The following is a 22,157-nucleotide window of genomic DNA, read 5'->3' as shown; positions in this document are numbered from 1 at the left end:
AACAAACGACTTTCTGAGCGTCATGGGAGGAAACTGATCCTCGGGTGTTTTGTAAACACTGCATGACAGCACTGACCAAAAGGTGCATAGACACTAAACACCTGTATATCTGACAGCAGCTGAGGTCACCTCTTTCACAAATGATTCACTGATATCATCAAACTAGCTGTAAGGAGCAATGGGAAGTACAGTAAATGCATTTTTGCTGTAGTCACAGGACGTTAGAATAACAAATGTGTACGGAAGACGATCCATTAATAATAGTGACAGAAACACTGAATTAGGAGGCTCTGTAAACACAACGTTCGCAGGCTGCCCTTGGGAAAAAGCTGGAGATCCACTCCAGTCAACTCAGTGAGTGGAGAAAAGATCTGTTGGGAATCAATAATGGCGGAGTTCATAGGGAACAGAAGGACTTTAAGTATGCTCTTTTTGTTGTGCCTGGTCCAGGTGAGTGTTAAAGATTGCACAAAAGCAATAAGGTATGTTTTCCCTTCATTCTTTGTGTTGACTGGCCTGTACTTAAAAAATCCTACAAATGAAAACAGGATTAAAAAAAGATGTTTGTTCAGCCTACTTTTTATTTTACAATGTGTATGTATTTATAGAATTGGTTGATATTTGAATAATGCTTGTTCCTCAGTGTTTAGTCTTCATGTCAGCAGCAAATTTTCTTCCATGTTGTTTGACGAAAAAAATCTGGAATAATGACACCCTGAGAAGAAAAAATCTTGAGGTAAAATTAGTTGTAATTTTACAATTACAAATTTAATTTACTGAAAAAAATTGCAGTTTAAATCTGACTTGATTTGATGTGTCCTGATTGAAATAGAACCAGCTCCTCACCATTGAGTTTCCACATATACCTGGTACTTTAAAACGGATGAAAAGGGAGTGGGTTATTCCACCTATCAACTTTCCAGAAAATGACAGGGGTCCATATCCTACATTCATAGTGAAGGTAAAAAATAATTAATGTTATGAGGCTTGTTTACTGCTTGCATTCGTTATGGTTGACATTGAATGTACAGACATTTCTCTATTAACATGTGTATTTATACTTAAGATTAAGTCAAGTAAAGAGGAAAAGGTGCTAATAACCTACAAGCTCAGTGGATCGGGAGCCGATCAGCCACCAGAGGGACTTTTTACTATTGATGAGCGAACCGGGGTGCTGTATGTAAACCAGCCACTAGACAGGGAGAAGACAGCTAAATACATTGTGAGCTAAGAATAACCCATAAAGTCACTTTTTATTTTAAATCTTGAAAATAAGCTGTGGAAACTCAGTGTGTGATATCTTCCAGCTCCTAGCCCATGCTCTGAATGAGGACCGGAAGGTTGAGCAACCCATGGAGCTCATTATTAACGTCATTGACCAGAATGACAATGCTCCAAAATTTATTGAGAACACTTTCTTTGGTGAAGTAAATGAAAGTGCTGACATTGGTGAGAAAAAGATTCAGAAAACACAACTTGGGGTGACTTCCTTTGAATATCAAGCCTTGTGGTCCCTGGTGTCATGTTTCCAACAGGTGACATCATCACAAAGATAACAGCAATGGATGACGATGATCCACATACAGACAATGCTAGAATAAGATACAAGATAAAGGATCAGATTCCTCAAATACCCCAAAAACACATGTTTGCAATAAACCCAGTGAGTGGAATAATCAGTGTGATGGCAGATGGACTGGACAGAGAGGTAATGTCATTACACAATTATAGTCATTTCCTCATCCGTATCTCCACTATAACTGCCCTCCTTGTGTCAGACTCTGCCAGAGTACAAACTGATCATTGGAGCTGCTGATATGGAGGGGGAGGGTCTGTCAGCCACCTCCACGGTTATTATCAGCATTGCTGACAGCAACGATAATGCTCCACAATTTACCAGCAAATCTGTGAGTTGAAATTGACAAAATACTTCACACTCATTTAAATAATACCTAATAGAAAAGTTTATAATGTACCCACAATTCACACCGTTTCATGATACTTTCCCAGATGTCCGTATCAGTCCCCGAGAATGAGGTCGGAGTTGAGGTAGCGAGACTAGAGGCGGTGGACAAAGACCAGTTAGGATCTCCGAATGCCAACACCAAATACTCAATAATCAAAGGCAATGAGATGGAAAACTTTAACATCATTACGGGCTCCAACAAAATGGAAGGAATCCTAAAAACAATCAAGGTTGAGAAAAATCTGACAATTTTATGAATATTTTATTTTGAATGCATCATAATGGATATTGTTTTCTCCATCACTTCCAAGGAGCTGGACTTCGAGAGCACCCCTGTCTTTACGCTGTTGGTGGTGGTGACAAATGAGAAGCCATTCTCCAAGCTCACATTGACCTCAACTGCGACTGTCACTGTCTCGGTTGAAGATAACAACGAATCTCCGGTTTTTATTCCAGCAGAGATCTCTGTGAGTGTCTCAGAAGATGTGGAGGTAGGGGGTTCTGTTGCTAAAGTCAGAGCAGAGGACCCCGACTCAGCCAGGAAACAGAGCATTAGGTAGTAAGACACACATGAATACTGTTTTCATCTGGCTGTGGTATGTATGCGCTATTCCTTTTGAAGTTGTTTTTTGTGATTATAGATATGAATTAGGGAATGACAATGCCAGGTGGCTGAGCATCGATACAGACACGGGGGGAGTAAAAGTTAAAAGAAGCATGGACAGAGAATCACATTACGTCAAAGACAGCAAATATACAGTCCTGGTTTTGGCTTATGACAACGGTAAATCAAATATTTAATACTTTTAATATTGTCGTAAGCTTCTGTCCTGTTATATATCTGAACAACAAACATGTTGTTGTGTTTTCTTTTCATCTTTCTAGATACCAGCCCAGCTACAGGGACGGGTACTCTGGTTGTGAGTTTGTTAGATGTGAATGACCATCATCCTGCCATCAAGCAGAGGAAAGTCAGTCTATGCAACAATTACCCCATTCCTGCCCTGCTGGATATAGTGGACCTTGATGGACCAGGTCATGCTGGGCCATTTACTGTGGAGCTTCAAGGAGAACACAGGATCAACTGGACTATAAGCATCAACTCCACAAGTTAGAGAATAAAGTCACATCTATTCTTATCTTTATTTATCTTTTTTTTTTACTTTAAACTACAACGATAATATGCTAATGAATTTCTGTGGGACACATTCTTGAACAAATTTTTAAAAACTCGTAATTAAAAAATAAATAAATAAAATTCTTAAATGTTGACCTAAGTGTTGATTTTACCCCTTACAGGTGATGTGGCAGCCCTTGCCCCCAGGCGAGAGCTGCCACCTGGAGACTATCGTGTGCTGATGCGCATATATGATAGTAACATGCTTTACCAAGACAGCACACTGGAAATAGAAGTGTGCAATTGTCAAGGTGTTGTCTTTTCCTGCTTTATTCCACGATCGGCCCCTCAGTTGCATGCCTCCTCTCTTACCATCTCTGTTCTGGGAGCAATTTTATTTTTTTTGTGTGAGTAGCAGGTCCTTTTGTCTGATTTCATAACTTCTTGTCAGTTTACAGGGTCTGTCTATAATTGCCTGGATATTTCTGTCTACAGTGCTGCTCTTGATTCTGCTGTTTTTGCTACGAAGGAGAAAGGATTCAGAGAAGAATACACCCTTTCTTGACGAAGTACCCAGAGAAAGTGTTATGTACTGTATTGAAGAAGGAGGCGGAGAAGAGGACAGGGTAGGAGGAGATTATAAAGCAGTGGTATTATAAGACATCTGCCTGTGACCGCATTTCTACGTATGTGTACAATTAATATTATTTATTTATTTATCTAACAGTGACAGTACTGGAGACATCCTTGTTTAGCCATCACACATGGGACTATGATCATTCTGACATGGACCAGTTCCACTTGTTGTGACCTGAGAAAACAAAGCTTCGGCAAAACAATTTAAAAAAAAAAAATCACATAATTAGTCAAACATTCTTTGTCACATCACAAAATTTAATAATGCTTTTCTTTCAGAAGTGGACAGCTGTCAAAAAGAATAAGCCATTGTAAACGCATTACTGATGTCACCACAATGATGTGACTTGAATCGAATCAGTCTCATGACAATCTAATATCACCGAATTCTATCACTTATGAACCTACAGCTCTATATTTTAATGACCTTAGTCCTGGTCTGCCTCAAATTTAATCAAGATTTCCTCAGTTCAAGATCATTTCTTTCACAAACTGTCCTCAAAATTCTGTGAGAACCTTTCAGGATACCGTATTTTGTGGAAAAAATAACAAATTAATGTTGATGACACCACTCAGCCTCTTCCAGCTCTCAGTTAGGAATTGAACCGCTGATCTTGGAACATTTGATGACCCGCTCTACCACTGAGCCACTGCCGCCAAATTAATTGTCTTTCTGTTACTTAATTCATTTGGTGGACAACACAAGCTTTTTACCATGAGGTTATTATTTCCTTATCATAATTATTAGTGGTGGAAAAATGAATTCCTTTGTGAATTTAGCTTATTTTTTTATACATTATTCCTTAATTAATTTTATACAGGCTATAAACAAATAGCTACCTCTATTCTTGTAGCTTGATGCTTACGCATTCTTTAAGAAGTTAAACTGAAACTATAATATTATCTTAACAAAAAAGATCAATTTGACATATTTACTCACAGGCATATAATTTCAGCGCTCAGTGCAAACCAGTAACTGCTGAATACAAGTTGATAACACCATCCCTTCTGCACTGGGCCTCTATGAGAAACCCAATGGATCAAAACATCTTACTTAACCCCTCCAATGGATTTAGAAATCCTTGGAGATGTCAGGAGTTTCCTTTTGACTGCTGCAGGTTCTTCAAATGAATCCAAAGACAGGCAGAACAGAACATGAAGCAGCCTCCCTCACAAAAATAAAAACCCATTCAACTGCTCAATATTGTTGAAGGCAGAAATTATTTAATGGGGAATGAGCAAATACATGGAGATCATTACTCTCTCTCTCTCTCTTTTTAAAGGAGTATGACCTGAGCCAGCTCCACAAAGGACTTGATTGTCGTCCTGAAGTCTTCTGCACTGAAGTGTTACCCACTGTCCTGAGCCGCCCGTCCTACCGCCTACAACTCCAAATCAACGAAGAGATTGGCAAATTTCTTGAGGATGTCAGTGATGTAAACATTTCTATTTTCAACCTTATCATCTTGAACGACAATTCTGATAACACTGCAGATAAGATTTTGCAACACACGGTGTAATTACTTTGTTACTCAGATTAATGGTGCAATGTTTTCTAAGGTCAACACCACTCTACTGAATACTGTCTGTATGTACTGAGAATAAGATGTGATATGAACTAAGCGCTTTGCAGCTTTGTACTTTATACTGAACTCTGAATGACGAGTCATATACATTACCTTTTGTATAATTACAACACAATGCTGACTTTAGCTTCAGTTTCACAGTTTCTGATTTAAGTTTAAAATGTGTGCAGTTCATTTTCAATTCCACATTACACAAATCACGCTGCAATATCTTCTGGCATATCCTTGTCTGACCTCACCGGATTTCCTTCACAGAATTCATCATTGCTATATGTACTATATTGTAACTCTATTTGTATATTCCCCATAGAACCTGCACATTGCAGACGATGACCCCACAGCTCCTCCTTATGACTGTCTTCTGGTGTTTGATTACGAGGGCGATGGGTCAGGGGCAGCTTCTCTTAGTTCTATCAACTCATGGGACTCAGATAAGGAGCTCAACTTTAAGAGCCTGAAGCACTGGGGATCATGTTTCAAGAGGCTGGCTGACCTGTATGCTGACAGGATGGAGGAGGACGACGACACAGAAACACTGCCTGGAAAGACAGAATGGGTCTGAGTGATGAATTCTGGATCTAAAGATCCTTTCCAATATATGCTCAACTTGTTTTTCGAAAAATGTTTGATCTAGACTGTATGTATGGTGTCATGATGCTGTACCCTTTTAATTGTTTTATTTTTTTCCCATACAAATACATTTCGTCTTGATCCCTTTATGGTCCTTGTAACATCTCTCATAATTTTTCAATATAATTTCTGTGTGATGTTTGCTACTACTTTTTATACTTCATGATTATTTTTGTTGATGTTATTTATTTATTTTTTTACATTTCAAGAGTGTGTTTAAATTTTGTCTTCAATTAAAAAAAAGTTTAAAAAATATTCAGTAGCCCCTGACGTAGAGTAAAATACAATTAGCGTATGACAGCAGCCATTCATGAAGTAAAAAGGTGTCGCCCATCTGATACCCTACGGCAAGGGTGTAGTAAGTGGTATGAAAGAAACTGTGGCCAGATAGAGTACCTGTACTCCAGTGTAAGTGTGTGGATTACAGAAGTGACAGGAAGACACTCTCTGTCCAGCCTCTTGTAATGTCAGCCCGTGATTGATCAACTAAGTTTGCTCTGATGTCATTTAAAAGTTGTCTTCTTTGATCGTGCACTCCTCTACCAGCTCTACCCCTTCATCTCACTCTTTCTCCTCCTTTTATTCTTACTCTCCTTCTTCATTTCTCTGTAACATCTTCCATTGTTGTTACAAAAAAGAAAAAGATGCCCACTTGTGGTCTTTTCATAGTGCTTATTGATGTGGTAACCACTGAGGGGTTTCGCCAGTTCACACTGCTTTGTGAAAAAATTTGCAGGTCCGCCGGAGGTAGGTACACAGAAAAACTCACACAATAAATCAGACAGAAAACTGCTATGATGCTATAGTAAATGAATGGTTTATTTCCTGCAGAGCATAGAGCAAACAAACAACTAATAATGAGCAGCAAACAGTAGATAATATACAACTATGATGCTAGAATAAACTGGCAGCTGACATCCTCCACAAAGAACCGCTGGAGTAAGCTCGTAGATTCATTCCCCACAGAGCATAGTAATGTACTTTGATTCCCAGGACCCCCTATGATGCTAGAACAAATGTGTCATTCATTCCCTCCACAGAGCATAGGGCAGTACCCAAAAATTCTTTGGTTGAGCTAAAGCATTCCAAATGTGCTTAGTCTCTTACCTTGACACACAAATCGGAGAGCCCAACGATCCAGGTAGAGTAGCATCAACCGTGCTGGGCGTTCGTACGCAACCCACAGCTGACTCTAACATGGCGCCGGAAACCCTCTACTTTTATACGCCTGAATAAGCAACGCACCACACTGTCTGAGAAAGACGGGGTTTCTCAGGCAGTGTAGGAGGCATTCACATACCCCGAGAACAACATCTTTATCAGGTGACCTTGCACACTGGAATGGACCAAAACAACTTCACTGAGCAGAGTTGCCTGAGAACAGGCCTCTCTATTCTCTTCAAATCCACACAGGTGAAATTCCCATTACACGCACATATAGTATATTGGCCAATTCATTCATGTAGTGTCATTTTCGTGTGTTGGCAACTGGGAAAAACTGCAAACGTGAGCAAGCAAACACTGCCTACAAGTTCAGTCATGACCAATGAGCTCACTGAATCACTCACTAAAAAGTGGACTTTAATCCCACACTGTCCAACAGAACTTTACCCTTCAAGATCTATTGTAATACACTGAGGAATATCAGCAGCAGAGCGAGAAGCAGGCAAAATGTATTTATTTGTCTAACTTAGATGTCCTGTGGATGACTGAAGAAAAGCATTACATTTGAGAAAGGTAAGAATGCCCAAGTGAATGTTAAGAGATGTTTAAGCATTTGTTTTGTTTTCTTTCAACTAAACACTTTCTTTTACAACAGATGACACAAAACATGTTTCAGGAGGGGCTGTACCATGTGTTTTTTGAAGAGCCACCATTATCCCGGCCACTGACCCAGATCACCAATGAAAGGGAGCTAATCAATGTCAGGATTCATCAGTGGTTTGGGTCTGTGATAAACAACAGACTTTTACTCAGTGGGGTGAGAATCCCCTTTACTATGTCTGTCCAGAGCCAATGGTTAACATAGATTTGAATGTTTTAAACAGACTGCCTGCTTTGTTAACCTGTGCCTCTCCTCAGGTGGTCCAGATGCTCAGTGCCTTAGCTTGCATACTAACCACAGTCATTTATGCTTGTGTGAGCTACAAATGTTCTGTCTCCATGTCAACACCAGTGTGGTCGAGCTTATTTGTGAGTCCACATCTTCCTCCACTGATAGATATTCTATTCCAAATCCTTTATGGAGTGAGAGCTGCTTAAGATAGCAGCTCCTATTTCTTGTATTGTTACAGTATGTAGCTGCTGGGTGTCTGGTGGTTGAAGTGCAGAGGAAAGCCAATAAATTAAAAGTATACACTTGGACCAGCGGTATTTTTTAAAAATTTTGATTGTTGTTTATATTATAGCTGTATTACTAATTAATTTCATTTTAATCATGAACAGATCATCGCTCTGATATGTATGAACATCTTTTGTGTACTATTTGGATGTATCGCTCTCCTGGCAAACAGCCGCAGGTCTGTACAACCTGTCACACTCAACACGAGCCAGCAGGTAAATTCACATATTATTTATACACTTATTTATACATTTCTCTCTCTCTCGCTCTTTCTCTCTCTCTCTCTCTCTCTCTCTCTCTCTCTCTCTCTCTCTCTCTCTCTCTCTCTCTCTCTCTCTCTCTCTCTCTCTCTCTCTCTCTCTATGAGAGAGAGAGAGAGAGAGAGAGAGAGAGAGAGAGAGAGAGAGAAGATAGATATAGATATACACACATATACATACATATGCATATATACAGTATAGTTCTATACTGTATACTATATTAATAGCAATAAAAACTGTCCGAGTTATGAGTGAACTGTTTCTCTCCCTCTTCTTCTCCTAACCAGCTTCTTGGTTCTCATGTTGCTAAGGGGAGCTCCATACTATTCACTTTAAAATGTTTTCTGGCATCGTTCTACATACTTTTCCTCTCCTGGAGGGGGCTGCGTCGCTACAGCGCTCCTCGTGTTCAGGCCTACAGACACGTTTCACAGGTAATTTTAATAGGGGGACACAGGCCAGTCTGTACTGATGGATGAAGATATGTTTCATATAAATTTCCAGCCACATTTATTTGAGATACTGTAGTGCTATATTTATAAAGTGTAACTTTTCCTGTTTATTGGAGAATATTGGGTTTAATGATGATTTTTTTGTCTTTCACTTTGTTAGGATCTTAATGAAACCAATGGCCCTCTACTAGAACAAGTGGAATACAACTTGTGAACCACAGAGATCCACCTGTCTAAGTCAGTGGTTGCCTAATTAACACGATCTTAACTGAGAGAATAGTTTTAAATACAGTCATTAGTTCTAGAGTCATAAGCATCAAACCTAAAAATGTATCACATAATTTCCGCAAAATTTATAGTCAACTTTTAAATTCAGCACACCCAAACAATGAGAAAATTCCCTGTACGTTTTCACAGTTGCTGCTCAGTGATAAACACTAGATGGCAGCATCGTCAACGATTTCTCCTGTTCTCCTACTCTGACTCCTGAATGAACTCCCTCTGTGTAAATTTAATACTGTACAATCATCCACAGTGAGAATTCAGACAAGCAATGACTGCACACTATGCTACATTAATATTGTGCCAGAGCACAGTAAATTCATAATATTGTTGTCAGTTTGTATTTTTGACATAAAAGGTCAGCATGTAACGTTCAACTTTTAAAGTTTATTACCCTGACAAAATCCATGATCTGAATCATTCCAGGGGGGACAATCTACAAGTATGTAAGCAAAACAAGAGACACTTTTTTTCTCCAAAGATAAATACCTTCATACTGTAACGGATATCTAAATTGTGACTGGTCCTTGTATCTAGAATCACAGGACTTTGTTATGTTTTCTGTCAGAATTATATAAATAATATTTTTATTACTTTAGGATAAGAAAAGTGACTGATTCAAAATTTGGTCCAAAGTTTGGCCGCATACAACACTGGGTATTTTGTCCTCTGATCTAGACAGCGTCTTGGGACAATGTGTCCAAAAGAAACTGGTGACGTGTGTCTGCTCTGTGTCCATCTTGACAGAAGGTTTTGACACTACTGTCATTATTTTAAATTAAAAGATACTACAGATATTTGCATGTACTATAGTAACAATACTGGTTAACCACTGTTGCAGTTCACATAAGGCCAGTGGTGGTGGGCAGTGAGGGCCAGCAAGGCCTTTTCTGCTGGTCGAACATAAGCAGAGATCATGATAATATTTATGATGAAAATTAATTATGTTTTAATGCATTTTCCTTAAATAAATATATTCAAATATATGTATAAATATATAATTATACATTTGGATATAATATGACGTAGGCCAACACTGGGTAATTGTTCTATTTGTAGAGGGGTTTTATCCAATCAGAATTCAGCTAGCTTGTGTTGCCAAGTTGAATGAAATCTGCCCAGGACCTTCAGAATCTAGAATGCAGGTCTCCCTGCACTGTGAGTGAAAGGGAACATATAATTAACAGACAGATACGATAGCCAGTCATATCACGAGTTGGCGACGCTAAGGCCTTCTGGCTGGCCTCACGTTCACCTGACATGTACGTGTCCTGTGATTGGATACTCACTCTGAGAAGGCGGTGCTATGCAGACGCAAATTTGAAGAGAAGCTCTAGTGAGAGGAGGGTCCGATCCCTGAAGGAGATAACCTGTGGTAGCTAACCTGAACTAGCTAACCTGTTCTAGCTCACCTGTTCTAGCTAACCTGTTCTAGCTCACCTGAAATAGCTAACCTTTTTCTAGCTAACTTTAACTAGTTAACCTGTTCTAGCTAGTGGAGTGCACTTGAGGAAAGAAAGAAGAATTGACTTTGTGTTTAAATAAGCATTTTGAAGAGTTCTTTCAATGAGTACAAGCATTTCATTCATCGAAGTTTTCATATTTAATGATCTTGTAATTTAATTTCATTTATATTGACAAATATACTAAAAGTGAAAAAAATTCTTGCTCTTCTGCAATGTGTGTAAATAATGTGGTGCACTTGTGCGGCTGTGTGACTGTAGTGGAGAGACACAAAGAGACTTGTGTCCCTGCTGGAAAATAGCCTGTTTTATACCTGATAGAGATGATGCAACATCTAGTAGTGTGTTAGTGTATGTCTGTATTTAATTTTTCCAGCTGTGGTGTCATAAATGGTGGTCATTTCAGTCGGTTTTGTTCTGTGACATAGTTGTGGGATGTCTATAAAAGGTGGGGCCACGGGGTTCTTCTGTGCAAGTGACAATAAAAGGAGTGGGGCTGATGCCGGTTTTTGTCCCATTTCAGAGAAGTTATAAACATCTCAGTCCTGAATGCTACATTGGTGGTAGCGGTGGAAGCTGCTCACAACATTATGGGATGTATTTATTTAAGTTTGACTAAGGATAGCATCACTCAAGGCCTAAGTATGAAATGCACGGCCCGCCACTGCACAAGGCATGTATTACATTTATGTCTATCAGGCTAGATTGACACTCCTATTGTACTTACTCTACTCTGTAGGCATTGGTAATACAATCATTGGAGTTTAGTGTGTAACTCCTTTCCTATTGATTCTTTGTCTGGACAGGTTCTTCCTTTTTTTTGATAGTAACGGTATAATGCACGGATTGTGATGTTAATTTTAATGTCATGATTATAGAATCTAAATAAAAATTCTATTTTAGTAAGCTTGCCTCCTTGTTCTCCTCAATTCTCACATTTATTCAGACATATGTGTCCAAGATTCACGTTTGTATACTGTTCACTATGATAGAAATACTATTACAGTAGCAAACCATCAGGTCAGAGGTTTGACACGCATGAGAAAACTGTCATGAGCATTTTCATTGTTGAACCTCAGTGTAACAATAAATGGACTTCTTACATAGCTGCAAGCACTTTGGAACGCAATTAATTTGTGCTTGTCAGTTTCTGACTGACAGAATTAAATTCTTTTCAGAATTCTAACCTTGTTCTCAAAATTCTGGAATGATATGCATGCATTATTATTAATGGAATACTGAACTGAAGCCAGGACCTCCTTGACCTTTTTGCTTTCTGAGCAATGGGTGGGACTTAAATATTATGCCACAAATAAGAAGATTTTCAGTTTTTTTTGACACATAGACTTGTGACTGCACAAAAGAAACATTGATTAATGAACTGAGGAATTACACAACAAATTTAGCTACAACAGTTTATTAACCAGTGGTAACATGGTTAACACAAACTAGTGGGAGAACATAACTCACAGTGAGGTCCTGTGGAAGGCATTGATAACCACTAACCAGTTACTATACACATTTATAATAACACATCAGATATAATGCTTTACCACCTCTGCTGCATAATGATCAGATCTTTTCTAAGAAATTAATAAGATTCGAGCTGCATTAAAAAGTTATAACATGGGACCTTTGAAAGCTTCCCTCACATGACATAATGCAGCATTGCTATAGACACACACACACACACACACACACACACACACACACACACACACACACACACACACACACACACACACACACACACACACATACGTGCACACGCGCAGACTTGTGAGAGTGAAAAAAGAATCACAGGGCTACTTTCTCACGGCATGTCTGCCTAACAGCTTCCAGCTGTTGCGTAGTTGAGAGGGCTGCTATGGGAACACACCGAGTACAAAGAGTAACATGGGATTCCTTAGCAAACGGACACAGAAGGAGAATGTACGAATGAAAGATGATGAGGTTCCGTGTCCTCATAAAAACTGACATGATTTTCCTGGTTGAAAGTTTTTCTATGTGGTTGAGCATCTCAGTTAATGTGTTTGCTGTCTGTGTAGCCAGTCTTTCATAATATAAACATACATATAGAGTACTATCTACAGGAAATCCTCCTTCTCTTTATTTCGGAGACCAAGAGGGAAGTGACTGAGGCCTGGATGTGATGACAGTAGTTATCGTGTGCAGACGAGTGGAGGTGACACTACATGTAGGGATTCCCTCTGATACTGTATGTTTGAATGATCTTTCAGCTGAATGAGCAGAGATTTGGTGTCACCTGTAACTAATGACCAAATATAAACATTTTGACATAAAATGCATTAGAGAAAAATAAGAGTCTTGCATAAACTTGAGAACATTCATCAATAATTTATTTGTCTCAATCTGAAGAACCACCATGGCTTCTCATCTTGAAAATTCATCATCAATTTCCAACAACACAGTTTTGAAAAATGTAAAGTTACTATACAAATTTTTAATAGAAAAAAAGAATAAATTAACTGTGGAATTAAGCTTTTTTTTTTCTTTCGAAATTCCACATTTTTTTCTACAACATCTTAAATGTATTGTTACAGTTTAACAGAACAGATAAAATCAAATTACATGCTGTACTGTCTGGTAGGGGAAGTGTTCTACTATTAAACTGTCTGTTAAAATAAACGTAATTTGTACATCTGGTATTGAATCTATTGATAACAATGAAGAAATGTTCCGATCCTACATGACAGAGCAGTAACTGGTCATTTTGTAGCACCTGAAAGGGTTGTTACAATGTCAGAAAAAAAATACTAATTCATATAAAATGGAACATTGTTAAAATCAATGAATGAACCTTACAGTGCGCCTCCATGCATTCAGAAAAAGACTGATAAAAAGGATTAGTTAACTTCCCTTGAACTATTAAAAATGTCATACATCTCTATGGAGCACAGATAATATGGTATGTTAGGAGACACAAAGGGAGGGGATGTCACTTCTTCACATCAGGCTCAGACGTCAGATTTTACCAACATACCGTATCAAAATGGGACATTCTCATGGAGTAGGACATGTAAATATTATAGCGGTCAGATGCAGTTACTTTGGGTTTTTGTCAGTGGATCCACCAGACATGCATGTCTTTAACATATAAACGGTGGGAAAGATTTTGAGTGGGCAAGCAGGGGAAAACTTGCTGGTGGTCACCAGGTAGAGCTGGTTCCAGTCCTGGGAAAGACTTTTTAAGGTCTGACCAGGAATGGATGGACAACCAACCACACAGGGAGAGGGATGAATTATCAGATTACATGAATAGTGCATAAAAGAAGCACAACACTGAGTAACAGGGTAAAATAACTCCATTCCGGTCACTATACAGAATGTTATACCTTAGATCCAAGCATGCCGGCATTATTTGACTGGAAAAACCACCTACTGCTGTCCACCAATGAGATATAGAAACTCATAAACTCAGTAAAGTTATCATCTGATTAATTCAGATTTTGTGTGACAAGGACACAAGTATTCTCAACATAAACTCAAATTAGGTGAAGATGGATTTGAAAATATCTAAGACATGCAAAGTTCTACTAGACTTCCTTCATTCAAAACCAGGTGTGCTTTTCTAACCCTGTTCTGAATATCTGATTCTTCATTGGGTATCTGAAAAAAAAATTCTGCCAAGTTTATATATTTTAACAATCTTTTGTTTCATTTCCAGCAATGGCTTTTTTTCTACCCTGAAAGCAGGGTGTTAAATATTGTCAACCTGAAATTCACTACCATGCACACACTAGTGAAAGGAGCAGTGTCTTTCTTCTAGTTCCTTCTTTATGCACCTTTTTCTTTTTGAACTTCTGAAAGTGGAAAATTAGAGCACAGCAGTTGCAGGCCCAGCCCTGTTGGACATTGTTGTGCTTTCATAATATGTCTGAAATTCCTTTTAATCCTGAATCCAAATCGTATATGTCTATACTCAGACTTGCTGTTTAACACAGTGGCTACGGACTTCACTGGAAAGATTCGTAGCTTCTCTCAGTGCTGAACTACAGTACGAAAAGTAAAGCACCAACATGTTTGGCACTGATAGACTTTCACTCCGGTGTGCCTATAATATGACATGATTTCTAGTGTGTTGTTCTAATCAGCATTAAGTTCAGACAGTCATTGCTCAGTCAGAATGCTCCCGTCATTCTGGAGAGATAAAGTGAAAGATGATTCAACAGTCTTAAAATAGAGAAAGACAGACTACAGCGTGGCGAGAACCAGTACAGAGCCAAGACCAAAGGAGAAGAAACACTAGTGATAATAAAGACGATTACTGGAGACATTAATTACTGAACAGCCTCAATACCAACCACAAGTAATGCCAACATATATCTCACCTTTAACCTTCAGGGGTAAAAAAGAAAACCAAGAAAAGACTGAATTGGAATATCTTGGTACTGGTCACATTGTACCAAATAATCAATAAAGATAGAGAAATATTGTCATGATAAAAAAAATTAAATAAACATGACTTATGAAGTCACTTAAATACGCATAGGTTAATACCAACCAATAATGACAACTCCAAACAGACAATCCTTAACTACAAGGATAACAAGACGGAAAACATGGCAAAACAGCTGCTTCAATTCACACTGTGGGTTCAAACCTGTTCATATGCTTGAACAATGTTTGTTATTGCTATAGTCCTCATAAATATCTCAGTCAGATTCCGATGAACCATCCTGATATTGTTTCTGTGAATTCCCTCCGATACAGTTGCAGTTACTTTTCTAGCCCAGTAGTTAATCCAGTAGATGTCTTTGGTTGTGGGTCAAACTGAGTGGATTTGGATATAAATGCTGAACTTTTCTGGAAACATTCCATGTTTATAAATATGAAGCAAGAAATTGAAAGTAAAAACCAATTAAAAAAAAAAATTAAAAAAAAAGACATCCTACACTTTCGTTGTGGGCCTGGGAGTGGGTTTTAACTGGTGGCTCATATCCAGCAGGTGGTCTCTGGTTGGGTAGCAGTGCTCCGGAATTGGTAAGGTTGGGGCACCATCGATGACATTTTGAAATAGATCCAGAAATGGCTGATGTTGGTTCAGTTTAAGTTGTGTGTTTGACATTTTTCTGTGCTCTCACTTCTAATCTCTTCTCCCTCCCTTACCCCTTTGCTTGTGTGCTGAGGGCGAGTCAAGAATGGGCTCTGTGGGGTTAAAGGGAACAGTTCAACAACCAAGGTGGCACTTCTCAGTCCGTCCTGTGAAAGATGCTCTTGTCAGAGCTCAGCGATTGTGTCCCTGTTGAGCTGAGCTGTGACAGAGGGGTACAATAAAGACGTGATGGAATGGATACAGGGCAGAAGTTCAGGGGAGCGAGGCTCACGCCCGTTCTGCCAGTGCGGATAGGTCTGCATTTTATAGGGCCTTAAGGATGAGGTTGTTGGTTGTTGATGTGTAGCAGTGAAGGACAGTGGAGAGGCAGTAGGAGAGGACAGTGGGACTTTTCTGGGCCCTACAGCAAAGTCTCAAACCAGAGTTCCAGGTTTGGCCTTGTCGTGTCCGTACCACTGCACATCTGCCAGCTCTGAACACAGGGGGCTGCTGAGAAAACAGCTGTCACTGAAAGACCTACCGAGGAAGACAAGAGAGCAGGAAATTACACTTCAAAGTAAAGGTTTCAAAAACCAACTGACTTGGTTTCAGGTGCTTTCAGCTCCTGATTGTTAATAAATGTCTGCTGTTACAACACATGCATGGTTTTCTATTAGTAAATTCCGTACTTGTCATACCACAAAGCAGTGCACATGCAAAAATCAGATACAGCCAGACAAAGAGTACATGACACAGATACCTTCACCATCAAAGAGCAAAAAATTGTGCATGTTCTCCATTGTCAACCCCCATGGATTATGTGAGCGACTGGTAAACATGTTGCATGATGCTTCAACTATTAGAGTTATGTTCTGACAGCTCCCTCTGAACAGTAGTCTGACTGTTAGTAAATCTGGCACTGCTGTCACATTATATTTATGTTTCGAAGCTGGCTTCTTTTTGTTATGCTGCTGTGGTGTTTTCCTGACAGAACACTGTAGGTTTAGACCACTGGCAGTACCTCTATGCATCAGAGCTGGGCTGAGGGGGAGACTGACAGGCGTCCTCAGTAGGAGAGCTGTCTGGTGTCCCTCTAAACCAGGAGAGAGGACACACACAGGGAAAGGAGGGTTAGTATAGAAGGAAGGAAACAGAGAAGAGAAAGGAATGACAAATATTAGGTCGTGAGAGGATTTTTTTCCGTGAAGAGAAAGGTGATCAGAAGGTGCCAGAGATGTTGGAAACAGTGAAGACAGGATGAACAAAGACGCGGTGAGTGAAATATTCACACAAACAGCAGACTAGAATAAACGGAAATATTTTGATTCCAAATGCGAAAAGGTTTCACAATAAAACAAAATTCACACACGAATCAGTTCAGCTCAGTGAAGAAACAGATACATCTGTGATTGTGTTAGCGTGACACTAGGAAAAAAGCTGAGAGAAAAACACTGAGCGGTGATGATGATGCTTGTCTGTAACAAACATGAATTAAAAGAGTGTGTGTCTCTTACCCGCTCTGCCAATTGAGGATGTGCTGTGGAGTACAGGGGGGTGTGGGCATGGCTGTGTGTTCGCTGGAGGGCGTCATACTTCTCTGGCTGTGAGGCGATGCAGCTGCAGGTAAAGCTGAGAGTTAGCTGTGCAAAATTAGATACAACCCCTGCAGCAGATGGATACATGAAACACATCGACTAACACAGAAACTGTGGATGATCATAGATTTCAATTACACTTTATAAACAAAACAAGGTCAACTTCTTGTTTTGACTATCCATGATGTTAGCAAACCTTGTGTTCCTAGGAAGAATGTAAACACCGACGTTAAAGTCAGTTCTAGGAGTAAAACAGTGTCACATTTGCCAGTAAATTAGCAGCCTGACATTAAAAACTAGTTAAAAATTGTTTAGACAGTAAATAGCTGCACCTCACCTCCGACTGGACTACCGATCGATCGAAACAATATTTAATTAATAAACGAAGACGAACGTTGCTGCTTCAAAGTTCAGATCAGGAAATAATCCGCCCTGTTCGAACTGACTGCACTCGTAATGAATTCAACCAGTTTAATGTCAGGTTTTTTAATATGCGTGTTGACTTCTTACTAAGATGGCAAAGTGATTAAGTGATCAGGTTTCCTTGATGAGGCTCAGAATGGCTTCATTGAAAGAACAATAGCCGTTCACAGCTGACTAAAGGTACTCAGTCATGAGTGCTCTAGCTAGTGGACGGATAGCGCAACTACAGCCACTAGTTTTTTAAATGTATTTTAATATGTTTTATTATATGCGCCTTATAATCCAGTGCGCCTTATATATGAAATGCGTTATAAAATAAACAATTCATTAAAGGTGCGCCTTATAATCCAGTGCGCCTTATAGTGCAGAAAATACTATACATTTCAAATGTGAAAATTAAATCCAGAATTGATAAAAAGTTTTTTTTCCCTTCCACACTTGCCTCATTGGTTGCAGCTTGCATGCATCTGAAGAAGACTAGCAGTATGTCTGTGGTGTCACGCACACGCACACACACAGTATCTATTAGTTATATCTGTAAAATGTATATATATTGTAGTCCTATTCTTCACTGATGCTACATAGACAGGGCTTGATATCAAAAAAGGACCTACCTGGTGAGCTCTTGACAAGTGCCCCCACTCTACTCCCTCGACCATGTCCCAGGGTGCTTTGTTGTGACCCTGTCTCAGAAGAAGTTGATCCCGAATGCGAGTGACTCCTCTCTTTCAGGCTCCCTGAGGATCTCTGATACCAGCAACGCAGCTCTTCAGATACAGCTGCCCTCCCCCCTCCTCCATCTCCACAACCCTCTCGCCCCAATGATGGAGTCCGTACAATCTGAGAGCGTGACGGTGTGAGTCGTCCACTGCCCTCTCCTCCCTCCTCCCCTCCCCAGGCCTCCTTGTACAGTCCTCCTGCTGTGTAGGAGCTGGAGGTCTTAAACTGGGCCTTCACACTGTAGTGGCCTTCCTGGTCGCTCTCCAGGCTGCGAACTACAACTGGGTTTGGGCTTCCTTCCACATACAGTGGATACTCTTTGATGCGGTACTGGGAGGAGGGCTGACTCTGGCTGTGAAGGTAGACTCCGTGGTGTCCTCCTCCTATGCCACCTCCACCTGAGCCTCCACCAGACCCATTCTTAGCTGCAAGGTTTGGCATGGAGCCTGAGTTAGAGGAACCCAGCTGACCTGCAGATCTGGAGAAAGAAAAATACAACACATAAATAAATCCCTGCACAGACCTGTTGGCTTCTTTACACTGCACGTAGTATACAGTATATTGACAAGAATGGAGCCGTGTGTTTACTTGTGCCGTTGTCTCTGTCTCTGCCTTGCTTTGGAGGGTGAGTCCTCTCCCAGAGTAGAGTAGTTGGCGTTGCTGCCAGGCGGTCCACCAGAGGGGTAGTAGTGCTCTGAGCTGCTTTGGCTGGTGCAGGATGAGCAGTCATCCAGCGGGTCGGAGCCATTGGAGCTGCGTCCTGGGCCCAAGAAGAAGTCGGGGCTGCCCAGCGTGCCCAAAATGTGCGGGTGTGTGTCGGACTCGGAAGCCAGCAGTTTGCCCTGGGATTCCAGGCTTGAGCTGCGATTCCTAAAGTGCTGAGCGAGACTGTGCAGACGTGTGGGACTGATGTCCACTGACCTAGGAGATGCAGAATCACAAAGAACGCTGAATGGAATTGTGAGTATCATTTAGTTCACATTGTATACAGTAGGTCTACAAGAATCATAAGACATGTAGTGGTATAAATACTGACCTAGTGGAATGTACATAGTGTGGGGTCCTGGTCCTCAGATCTGGTGTTGATGGCATGCTAGATTGTGAATTCCATTGAGGGAGGCTCCTGATGGGGCTGCTCTGCAGAGAGTTGCTGCCAGCTGCGTCTGCACTGCCAGAGCTTGGGAAACGCCTGTGACTTGGCAAAGGGGGGAACAAAATGAGCACAGTTAATAATTAAAAAATCTTGAAAAAGATTCGAAACATGATAAAAAAAGAGAAATTGTAGAAAATTAGTAAAATGAGCCTCTTGTGAGTGATTTTCTGCATTGGGGTCAGTCTGATTTTAATGACAGCAGTAACTGGCAATGACACAAGTCAGAAATTGTAGTTACACACACATTACTTCTAATTTGGCTTGATTGTATTTGAGACCACAACAAATGCTTCCATTAAAATTAAAACCATTTATGCCTGTCTCACACATGGACACTCATATGATGCGAATCTATTCTAAAGGGCTATTTCAGATAAACTCCTTCACACCTTGAGTGAGAGGAACGTTTCTTGACTTTTTCATAGGGTTCATCCAGGGACGATTCACTCCACATCTTGGGTTTGATGGGTGATTTATCATAGTCAGAGCGTGTGTAATGCAGGTGTCGCAGGCCATCCAGAGATTGAGGTGGAGGAGGCCGACTGTGAGAAGGTGGTCGAGGAGGGAGGCCCTTGTGAGGCGATGCCGCTGGAGAGAATGTAGGGGTACCTGTAACTTGAGAATCATCTGAAGCAGAACAATAATGAGATTTAGAATAACTACGATAATAAAGTCAACATTATGAACAAATAAAACACCTATATGTGAGGAGTCATGTGATGGAAAGAGACTCACCATCATCTAAGACGAGTGCGTCAGACAATGAACTGTCCTCAGAACCAATATTGGCTTCTATAGGAAAAAGAAACAAAGAAAAGAAGTTAAAGATCATTCCATTTTAAAAATGTGAAAGATGAAAATTTTACATCACTTTTTGAAGCTATATTTGACAAGAAAGTTGGTGTGTATAGGCAATCGTATCTGACAGATATAAAACAATAAGAGTAGTATATTGTCACCCTCTATGATAAGTGATGCCCTCTGCGTTGGCTTCTTGCCAGAGCGGACCCGGAACTCATTGATAGAGTTCTCAATTTCCTGGAGCTTTTTCAACGCGTTCAGATAAGAAGTCTTCCTCTGCTTCTTCAGCTTCTTACTGCTCACGTGAGGATCGCTGGCCAAACGCCTGGCTGCCTCAGTAATCTGGGACTGGATGGCAAACTCCCTCTCTAAGCGTTCCAGTTCCTCTTCCTAGAATGAACACACACACACACACACACACAAACACACACACATAAGCAAACCCAAAAAATACAAAGTAACACAAGAAAAAAGATAAGGAATCACTCACAGTTTCACTAAGAACTCTATAGCATCCAAAAATAACAATGCTTATTTAGGCATGTGTTCAGACTGTAACTCTCTCATTTAAGACATTTAGTTCAACACTCATAAGCACACACACAAAGCCCTGCCAGAGAAAACACGCAACGGAAATCATTTATCTGGGCTGCAGCCCTCATTTTCTCACCACTAAACACTCTCTTTAATAGTGAGAAAATGAGGGCTGCAGCCCCTTGACAATAACTCTTCTTCATCAATCCATCCTTCCCTCCGGTATGGTTCTACTGAGTTCTGTGGGACAAAAACTATTAACGTAAACCAAACCCAATATGTCAAACTGAAACCGTATCCCGTATCTGTTACAGCACCTCACAGTTGAATAGAAATTAGAAGCTTGTGAAAGTGACAAGAAAAAAAGAAACTTGGTGAAAAGACTATGCAGTGTGTATATGACACGTGTTCATATAGTTATGAGAACACACATATGATTTCATTTACCCCCACGGAGACAGTGATGATGTATTCACTTAGTTCAACATCCTCCCGGACTACCTCAGTTCAGAGGCATCCCTCCCTCTAATAATCTCTTCACACACTTACCAGAGAGGCTTCTGTTTCTCTGTGTGTGAGTTTAACTTGTTCAGCCTAAATTAAGAAACATCTTTCTGCTTGCAAAGCAGTTCTGTGATATTGCGCCTCTGGATTCCTTTCAAAGCACACAACCTCAGAAACACACACTCACACATGCCAGCACAAATACAGACGTGCGCACAATCCTACTATCACGACTTCCTGCAGTGAGAAAGCTGCCAGACTATTTTTAGAAGTTGTGCTGCTCTGGAAAATCTACCCATGGCACAAAAAAAGACAGAAGCAAAGATGCAGTACAAATACAAAGTCTACGATGTCTCAAACTGGAGTATTGTACCATTTGATGTTCACTTTGCTTACTTAAAAAATGCTTTTGAATCTGCTATCATTATGTGAAAATCCTAATTGTCAGGTGAATATCTGAAATTAAATAAACAACACCTCATTTACGTTGTGTAAACATCAGTTCTGATGTGCAATGTCTAGTTTCTATTACCTGATCATCAATTGCTGGTTAAAAGGAAAGAAATGCTCATCTACCCGCATTTTCTCTATAGACAAGTGTGACATTATTTATTCATGTTAAACAGGAGACTCTTCCA

At 40.1% G+C, this 22,157-nt stretch overlaps 3 protein-coding genes across 14 annotated transcripts in view; 2 read left to right on the top strand and 1 right to left on the bottom strand.

Annotated features, from left to right (window-relative positions):
- Positions 1-124: 124 nt before the first annotated feature.
- Positions 125-6,093, top strand: si:dkey-30c15.12 (uncharacterized protein LOC793186 homolog). Of its 3 annotated transcripts, none has more exons than XM_068313621.1 (15): positions 125-450; positions 644-736; positions 833-961; positions 1,067-1,222; positions 1,308-1,449; positions 1,536-1,708; positions 1,779-1,907; positions 2,011-2,196; positions 2,278-2,522; positions 2,608-2,750; positions 2,852-3,076; positions 3,266-3,490; positions 3,579-3,709; positions 5,003-5,146; positions 5,616-6,093. In XM_068313621.1, the coding sequence occupies exons 1-15, from the start codon at positions 388-390 to the stop codon at positions 5,865-5,867; spliced, it is 2,436 nt and encodes an 811-aa protein (XP_068169722.1). In that variant the 5' UTR covers positions 125-387; the 3' UTR covers positions 5,868-6,093. The 3 variants fall into 3 exon arrangements, with proteins under 3 accessions (XP_068169722.1, XP_068169721.1, XP_068169723.1); XM_068313620.1 differs by having other exon boundaries at positions 5,003-5,155; XM_068313622.1 differs by lacking the exon at positions 5,616-6,093 and having other exon boundaries at positions 3,579-3,769; positions 5,003-5,143.
- A 1,295-nt stretch (positions 6,094-7,388) lies between these two features.
- tmem253 (transmembrane protein 253) lies at positions 7,389-9,745 on the top strand. 2 transcript variants are annotated; one of them, XM_068314023.1, is made up of 8 exons: positions 7,389-7,672; positions 7,755-7,916; positions 8,018-8,128; positions 8,230-8,286; positions 8,381-8,491; positions 8,824-8,970; positions 9,149-9,225; positions 9,406-9,745. In XM_068314023.1, the coding sequence occupies exons 2-7, from the start codon at positions 7,755-7,757 to the stop codon at positions 9,200-9,202; spliced, it is 642 nt and encodes a 213-aa protein (XP_068170124.1). In that variant the 5' UTR covers positions 7,389-7,672; the 3' UTR covers positions 9,203-9,225; positions 9,406-9,745. The 2 variants fall into 2 exon arrangements, with proteins under 2 accessions (XP_068170124.1, XP_068170123.1); XM_068314022.1 differs by having other exon boundaries at positions 9,149-9,745.
- Positions 9,746-12,428: 2,683 nt separating this feature from the next.
- The window catches only part of frmd4a (FERM domain containing 4A), a 93,977-nt gene continuing 84,248 nt past the window's right edge, over positions 12,429-22,157 (bottom strand). For 6 of the 9 annotated variants that reach the window (XM_068312431.1, XM_068312430.1, XM_068312429.1 and 3 more), the window contains exons 17-24: positions 20,640-20,871; positions 20,416-20,472; positions 20,070-20,307; positions 19,564-19,716; positions 19,116-19,448; positions 18,422-19,005; positions 17,304-17,406; positions 12,431-16,326 (exon numbers count right to left, since the gene is read on the bottom strand). In XM_068312431.1, coding sequence (XP_068168532.1) covers positions 16,224-16,326; positions 17,304-17,406; positions 18,422-19,005; positions 19,116-19,448; positions 19,564-19,716; positions 20,070-20,307; positions 20,416-20,472; positions 20,640-20,871 — 1,803 coding nt within the window. In that variant the 3' untranslated portion in view covers positions 12,431-16,223. Of the gene's footprint in view, positions 16,327-16,810; positions 16,883-17,303; positions 17,407-18,421; positions 19,006-19,115; positions 19,449-19,563; positions 19,717-20,069; positions 20,308-20,415; positions 20,473-20,639; positions 20,872-22,157 lie in introns of all 9 variants that reach the window. The other 3 variants (XM_068312433.1, XM_068312427.1, XM_068312432.1) reach the window with 2 other exon arrangements.

This window comes from Antennarius striatus, chromosome 4 (genome assembly GCF_040054535.1).
Source record: "Antennarius striatus isolate MH-2024 chromosome 4, ASM4005453v1, whole genome shotgun sequence".
NCBI lineage: Eukaryota > Metazoa > Chordata > Actinopteri > Lophiiformes > Antennariidae > Antennarius > Antennarius striatus.
This window is presented reverse-complemented; position numbering and strand designations above follow the sequence as displayed.